General features: G+C 36.6%; 1 protein-coding gene across 1 annotated transcript; it reads left to right on the top strand.

Moving 5' to 3' along the window:
• Window positions 1–371: 371 nt before the first annotated feature.
• LOC134747655 (uncharacterized) lies at window positions 372–7,876 on the top strand. Its single transcript, XM_063682262.1, has 5 exons — window positions 372–438; window positions 3,334–3,430; window positions 3,957–4,087; window positions 5,217–5,349; window positions 6,450–7,876. Exons 1-5 carry the CDS (start codon window positions 373–375, stop codon window positions 6,548–6,550), a joined length of 528 nt encoding a protein of 175 aa, XP_063538332.1. The 5' UTR covers window position 372; the 3' UTR covers window positions 6,551–7,876.
• The last annotated feature ends 892 nt before the right edge of the window (window positions 7,877–8,768 follow it).

The following is an 8,768-nucleotide window of genomic DNA, read 5'->3' as shown; positions in this document are numbered from 1 at the left end:
TTTTTTTTTATTTGCATTAATTATTTTTATGATTTTGACCCATGTTCTTTCACTGATATGCGTTAAAATTGTTTAATAACAAACGAAACCGTCAACGCCATCTGTACGACAGTAGGCGAAAGCTAGTAGCGCCCTCTGAACGAGAATCAAATTTTCTTGATTTTCGAGGCACGTTTTTTCCTTAGACTGTATCCATCTATTACGGAGTTATATCTATCTTTGTTATGACTAACGAAAATGTGGACAAACAATACATTATGACTTAAAACTATATGGGAACAATAGAGACCCCATAAAGTTACCTCTATGATCTGTGCTCTAACGTTTTGTTATGTAATGTACCTAAATAAATGTTTTGTTGTCAGTTCCAAGATGTGTGCAGGCCGCCACTGCCATCCCGTCGAAGACAGCTGCCTCGTTGTAGCCATCATAAGTGCGGTAAGAACAACCTACAGATAAAATTTTAAATATTTTAAAACTAAAATTTCAAAATGTTTAGTCTGATATTTAAATTGATTCAAAATATTACAGTATCAAACCAACACAACAATAATAATATACGTAATTAATGTTATGCGAAACTTATTTTTATTTTATTTTCTTTATTGGAGATACAACAGAAGTAAGGCTTTTTACTACGTACTATTTCTGCGTAGTTTGTCCTTCGGACATCTAAAGAAACCTAACGAACCTAACCTACCTACTATTTAAATAAATCTATATACTGGAGGGGGCTCCTCTTCTACGATCTCCTCTTTTATACGGTCTTTGTGTGGTTATGACTAAAGTAATATTTGCTTCATGGGTTCCTCACAACCATACATATTTATTATTCATGCTTTGTAACATTTATGAAAAAAAACATTATGACCACTAAATATATGACTTAATTTTTTATGTCTATATTAATACTGTGCACTGCAATACTTCGAACGAAAAACAATTATGGACATCAAGCAGATGACTTAAAATTTTATGCGAATTAAACTAGTGGCTCTGTGAGCTGTAGACCTCGCGAGCATAGCTTAAGATGGATGTGTCTAGGATGGTTTAAATAAGAGGGTAGAATAGCTATAGACAATAGGTACTTTTTTCATACAATTTCCATTTCGGGAGAAATCGGTTTCGACTAACTAAATCACTTTGATTTTGATGTTGATCGCTTCAGCATAATATTTTCTAGGTTTATAAATTTCGCTTTGAAAATTATTGTGGCTTTTTAGTAGGTACATTACCATTAGTTGAACCCTATGAAACTATTGATACTGGACAGGAATGGAATCGATTGGCATAAAAAATAGCATGTGAAAAATAAAAGTTTTCATTTCATACAAATTGTATGGGAAAAGTTTTCCTTGATTTGTGGCTTTCCTAGGCAAAGTTTTTTATGGTCCCATACAAGCTTTTGATCGTGGATAGGAATCGGATCGATTGGCATCAAAAAAACGTGGGAAAAGGCTATTAGGGACACAGCCGCAGTGGTTGACGTGAAACGTGGCGTGGAAAAGTTATTGCGAAGACCGCATAGGGCCGCTTAGGGACCTCATAGCGTAAAGCAGGCGCCCTGTATGTATGACTTGAATGTTGAGCTTTGCCCTACCCTACAGTGAAAAGCTTGTAGGTAAGAGAAAAAGGGCGCCGCAGGCATTTGTCAAAAATGATCTTTTTCTTGCATCCTGTAGGTACCTATGTTTTTTCCAAAATCGGTAAACCCCAATCTTCATTAATTTGAAATTGAGGAAAGGTTTTCTAAGACCATTTTCACGTAGCAGCACGGGATCTGGTAGTTGCCCTTACTGACCCAAACCACCCTGTATACCTGGCTGATTTTTGAATTTCTAAAAGTATTGAAATGCTTAGTAGTGGAGATATAATGAAGGGAGCCACACGAAATCAAGCGCTCGAAACTCTAAAAACCGCACAAGTGCGGGTCGGACTCGCCCACCGAGGGTCCCGTACGTTTTAGTATTTGTTCCTATAGCGGCAACAGAAATACATCATTTATAAAAATTTCAACTGCCTAGCTATCAAGGTTCATTAGACACAGCCTGGTGACATGCAGACGGAGAGACGGACAGAGGAGTCTTGGTAAGTAATAGGGTTCCGTTTTTACCCTTTGGATAAGGAACCCTAAAAATCGGCCCGTTTCGACCTCACGATGTCACCACATATCGAGCAAATTAGGCACTGCTTAGCCAGGTCACCTGTGTTAAAGTGACATCTTTGTTAGTTATTATTAAACTTAACTTCACCATCTTGTTTAACATGGATGATCACTCACATGGACAGGCGTTGGGCAAAATTTTCTCAATTTTTATTGAATTTTTCAATAATATTATTGAATAATTGCCTCCATAAACCCGCTCAGATAAACGAATCTATACTACCTAAACCTCAAAGTTTATAGTGCAAAAAATCTACGTATTTTAAGAGAAATACTGTAAATAAAATTATATGAAATTCGGAATAAGGAGAACCACTTAAATCTAAATAAATGTATGGCTCCGCGGTTAAGAACACTAGAAAATTAAAACAAAAAAACATATGTTTTAGGTCTAGTTAAATAAAAGCTTGTAAAAATGAAACGAATACGCTTAGCCCGCGCTTGATCAATCAATAATATTATTTTCATTTTTTGAAAATAGAAAAATATAAAATAAATAAAAAAACAATACGAAATTTAAGTGAAAAAAAAATACAAAGTTATGCAGCAGCATACAATTACCGGGGATCGAACCAGGGACCACCCGTTGAAAACGAAAAAAGCGACTGTTTGCAAAACACGCCACTAGTTCTTATGTTAGCTGACGAAATACAGCTACTCTTTCTCGAGTAAAAACTAAACATCTAAATACCGCCAAAACCAGCAATACAAAATTTCTTCATTTTTTGCCGTTTAATCTGTAAACATATCTCTAAAAGAAAATACTGTTATACGACTATTTGTTTGGGCGCGAGCTATCACGTCTCCGCCATTTTGAAAAATTTCCAAAAACCGGGTCCACAAAAAAAATCTATTTAATCATAGAATTTGGTCACAAAATTTCACGAGAATCGGTTGAGAATTGCGACCTGTAGAGAAGAACATCCGGACAAAAGCAAAATGCGCGAGTCAAACCGTTGACCTTCGCTACGCTTCGGTCAATTAATGACTATAAAAATTATGACATCTCATTTATGACAAAAACCCAGTTATACTCAGGAATAATTCTGACTAATGATTTTTATAACATAATTTTATGCATAAAGTGTTATGACAATTAAAAATATGACAAAAGTTGTTATGTTGACCAGAGGGAGTCCCTTATAACATGTACCTTGTATAATCTACAGATTGGAACTGGGCTCGTGTTGCTGGCCACCATTATTGTGGGTATCCTGGCTGCTACGGGCCTCATCATATTATCGAATGCACGTAACTATGATCCAGGTAAGTGTCTGACCACGCTAGGTCTTCTTCAAGCATTCCTACTATCTGATAAGAATGTATATGTTTCGCAGCCATCAGGTTAAATTAGGCAGCTAATTAGTGGCCTAGGCTAGCCATTTAACGCCGGCATCTAATTAAATTACTGAAGAACAATCAGCCAAGTTATTGAGCGCAATTCGCAACATAATTATGTAAATGTCATTGCCAAATTGGAGGAAACTTCCAGTCCGAGTCTACGGACTAGCAACTGAACTCGTAGCAAAAACTACTTTTAAGCTCTCTTTATTCTCCCAAAACTGATGAAGTGGCAAAGTTAGTAGTTAATGATTTGACTTGCAATGTTTTACAGCTAGAATTTTCCTTGTAATCATTTTTGTGTATTCCACTCGGCAGTAAAGTTGGCCTCTTGCCTTGCAACGCTCAAGATTTTACTTTGAAATCTTTCGCTTGCTCGGGTATCAATATCTGCACACAAGATTACAAAACAACTTTGTCATTGTAAACCAAATAATTATTGTCTGCGCAGATTACCGTGAATTTAATCAGGCGGTTGTTGGCATGGCTGGGATCGCCATTGGTGCGGTACTCACTGTTGTGGGAGTGGCCTCCTTCATCGCTTTCATCTTCTCGGTGCTGCTTTGCAATGGAATCTGTAAGGTGAGTCATAACAACAACACCAAGGGCCTGCACCGGGGTTAACCGGTTAAACCTGGAGTTACCATGGTTATACAATTTGGCACTAGGTCAACGGTTTAACCGGTTATCCCCGAGTTAGTAGGATGGTGCTAGTGGCGCTAAGCAAAGTATTTGAAAAACAATTTATTACAAAGTAGTAGAGTAAAAGGTAAAGAAATAGGTAGAGGTAAAGCTAGGAGATCGATAGATGCTAAATTTCACGAGAAGTCGTTTTGATTCATGGTAACTACAGAATGTTTTTTCGATACTTTGCAACGCAAGGTAAATAGTGTAAATCGCAAAAAAAGATTGTTTTATGGATGCTTCCCTAAACCTTACATAAAAAGAACAAATCGTCTATTTGGCTGTTATATACATGTATAGTATGAATTATCTCAGATGATTTTTTCGGGCTTGGGCCCTAATCTGTTAAACAAAAGCCTTTGTTTCTTTTAAGAGCGGTCTTCAGCACGTGCCAAAGTAACCATGTCGCTTAAAAAGCAATTATCGTGATAGTATTAAGGTTCAAATTTATGTGACAGCTCATTCAGAGAACAATCAGGGTGGTATTTTCTTTGGACAAAACGTGTTATCTCCGAATGGGCTGATTCATGAATTTGAACCATATAAACAGGATTGTAAATTTGCTTTTTAAACGGGCTTGTTCCTGTTACTTATGTCGGGGCTATTAGCAGTAAGCAGTGTAACCACTGCTTAAAGGAAACAATACCTTTTGTTTAATAGATTAGGGCCCGAGCCCGAAAAAATCATCTGAGATAATTCATACTATTATACTAGGTAAGATGATACCTACTCGTATCATCTGCACTATAGTAAGAGTCATCATCATCATCATATCAGCTGAAAGACGTCCACTGCTGGACACAGGTCTCCCCCAGGGATTTCCCCAACGACCGGTCTTGCGCCGGTCTCATCCATCGGCTCCCCGCAACCTTAACCAGATCGTCGGACCATCTTGTTGTGGGTCTTTTCCTGCTGCGTTATCCGGTTCTCGGTCGCCACTCAAGAAACTTTCTGCTAGTTTCTGCTGCCTTTCTGCTATAGTAAGAGTAACAGTACTGTTTTTATATTTTTTGTCATCAATTTCCAGCGCCGTCCAGGACAAGTGAAGGCCTACTTCATATACGGAGTCCTGATCACAATAATCACAATCATCGCCTCTATTGTTCAAATGGTCAGCCAAGACGACCCTACTCCTGGCATAGGCGGATTACTTGGTTGTGGTGAGTAACTATTCCTTTTTATCGTTCAACTTCTTAGTCAACTTCTTGGAGTCCCTTTACTCCTCTAAGGATAATTTGATGATCGTTTTTAGGGTTCCGTACCCAAAGGGTAAATACGGGACCCTATTACTAAGGCTCCGCTGTCTGTCTGTCTGTCACCAGGCTGTATCTTATGAACCGTGATAGCTAAACAGTTGAAAATTTCACAGATGATGTATTTTTGTTGCCGCTATAACAACAAATACTAAAAACAGAATAAAATAAATATTTAAGGGGGCTCCCAAATTACAAACGTGATTTTTTTGCTGTTTTTGCGTAATGGTACGGAACCCTTTGTGCGCGAATCTGACTCGCACGTGGCCGGTTTTTTTTATTATTATATATATTTTACCTCTGACACCTAGAGACTTTTACATCTCTAAACAATTTTAGTACTTTCCTGTTGTTTGTATATTTTTTATTATAGTTTTCTTTTTTGTGTAATTCGACATTTAGAGACTTTTTTTTTTTTTTAATAGCCAATTTTGGTGTCCCACTGCTGGGCAAAGGCCTCCCCTCGTTTTCTCCACTCGACCCTGTCATCGCCATTTTCCCACCATTTGGGGTAGAATGCGTCCAAGTCGTCCCGCCATCTCCTTTTTGGTCTGCCTGAACCCCGGCCTGCACCGTCTATGGTGCTCCGTGGGTCCCACTCAGTAACCATTTTGGCCCATCTTTCCGGGTGCATGCGACAGACATGTCCCGCCCAGTCCCACTTAAGCTTAGCGGTCTTGACGCCTACATCTGCAACTCTAGTTCTGGAGCGTAGTTCCGTGTTTCTGATTCGATCAGTTCTACGAACACCTAATATACTACGCTCCATAGCTCGCTGGCAAACCTTGAGTTTCGATTTTAGGGCCTCAGTTAATGACCAAGTTTGTGCACCGTAAGTTAGGATGGGATTTAGAGACTTAACAAATCGAATATTAAATTGAGTCCAATATTTGTAATTGTATTTTGTATTTTTTGGTTATTTTTATTGCTTTAAAAAAATTAAAAAGGTAAAAGTGCCTCTGTGGCCTATTTGCTGAATAAATGTTTGATGTTTGATATGTTTTCAGTGATCTACGCTGCATTCCTGACGCTGGTGCACGTTACGTACAGCAAGCTTTGCGCGGGCGCAGTATTCAAAGATCACATCCGTCTGTCAGAAGATTATTAACACCACTCTTTCGGGTCATAAATGGACAGAACACTGGCACTTCTGAACGCAAAAATTTGCCATTATTTTACTTACGGAAACAGAAACGAAAAATGATAAAACTGAATCGGTGTGTGACCCTTATGCTCATGTGCTTATGTGTAATTTTAAACAGCTTTTACTGTTTGTTAGTAGCTATAAGTGTATGTAAGATGTTAAACTGTCCTTTTAGTTATACAGGGAGAATATATAATAATAAATTATCTAAGAGTACTTATATACAGATATTGTCCATTCCATATATTATATTATTCGACCGCCTAAAATATGATGAGCCCCAGATGGCGTAACTGAATATGCGCTGTTGCCGACTATGGAAACTAGATGGCGCTAAGTGTCACATCGAAGTAAAAACACTTCTAAGATAATATCATATATAAACATCAGCCATATTGATCTTTGAGCACGTTTTTACGCGATTTTTAATATATTTTCAAATAATTACCGTTTGCGGTTACCAGTTATAGAGAAACAAAGAACCAGGTATAAAAAAATATTCAACCAAACCTTACGGACGTCTAACATATCTTTTATAAGTACCTACTAGCTATAGTTGGTCAAGCCAAATTGGCAGCAGTAAATAAGAACCACAAAAACTATACTCATCCTTTTCTTTTGGGTGCTAGTACTAGTGTAAGACAAAGATAGTATGATTCTCTCTGTCCATGTTTCAAATGAGACAGTCCTTTGACAAACTATACTAACTTTACTAGTAAGGCTAGACTTAGATACGTACCTATTTTAACTATTTTTTTTACTAACTATTCCAACGTTAGGTTTACATTATATACCTGTAGGTAATCAAATATATTGTAATTGTCTCTTTTTTATTAATACTAGAATAATTGAAACCACAGACCGATAATATTCGTAAGTACTTTGTCGTTTTGTGGTTTACGACCAAAAATTTAACTTTTATACGGCCATTTAAAAAAACGTGTCTGTCCTAAATATTGTAGACTAAACTTATATCCCAAATACTAAAATTGATCTGTCTTTTTAGTAAAAAAAATGAGATTATTGGGTAAAGAAAGGACGCTTACCACGAGGAATTTCTTACATTGACCCACCTGTTTTTATCTTTATCGCACGCGTTTTCGGTATTTAAGATGGGAATGCGCTCTTTTCTTGAAGGTTTGAAGGACGTATTGTCTAATAGAACTGTTCTAAAGTTTAGGATATTAAAAAAAAACATCAGTCATACAGAGGTAGACATGTTTTTGTAATATGGTCTTTTATTAGATATAAGATAAGATAATAAGCAAATAAAGTAAATTCCACACCGGATTATAATGGTTTTTTACTTAATTTTCGGCTATTACCGGTAATAGTTGGTTTTAAAATAATTTATTTCCTATATTTTTGTTGTTTTCCTTAAAATTAATTAACTATTCTTAATATACAAAAAATAAAATATGTCATTCATACTTCCTAGACAAAACAATCACAGAAAGCTCTCTTAAATTAATACAATCCTGCATTTTCTTCTACTAAAAAAAATAATATATGTATAATATAAATAGATTTCAAATGTGTTATACAAGACATTTAGTATTCTCATTTAATTATAAATCTGGTTAACAGTCTAAAAAGCAAACAAAATTACTTTTATCAAAATAAGTAAAACAAATTAATTTTTGCTACCGGCGTAAATTTTTTGACCGATATGCTAATATTATTAGTGTGTTGTCATAAAAACCCATGGAATTAGAATAATTTCAACAATCCTACCACTGTCAAATCAATAAGCCCGCTCCAGACTACGCGGCGCGATGCCGCGAACGCGAGTGTGGAGTCGATTTCGCTGATTAGCGAACTAGACTCCACGCGTTCGCGGCTTCGCGCATGAGTGTGGAGGGACCTTTAGGGTTTTTATAAAAACACACTAATTATACAAGCCTAAAATTAAATATTATACTAATACCGACCGAGACATGGGTCTTAGGAAAGGAGCGGAATGGCCATAGCAAAAATTCAAACGTCAAAAGGGAGAGACCAAATGAATTTATCGACAATCGCTGACACAGCACGACAATAAGTGAATAGTGTTTTTAAAATTTTCTTTAACTTTTAGTAAGTACTATATAGTTAGGCGCCTTAAATATTTTAGGGACAAGTATTACAAAATAAAAATATCCCATTGAAATAAATATCCTGCTACAGACAAAGTGCCTACAAT

The sequence above is a fragment of the Cydia strobilella genome, chromosome 15 (assembly GCF_947568885.1).
Source record: "Cydia strobilella chromosome 15, ilCydStro3.1, whole genome shotgun sequence".
NCBI lineage: Eukaryota > Metazoa > Arthropoda > Insecta > Lepidoptera > Tortricidae > Cydia > Cydia strobilella.
The sequence above is the reverse complement of the archived record's forward strand: the minus strand, read 5'-3'. Positions and strand labels throughout refer to the sequence as shown.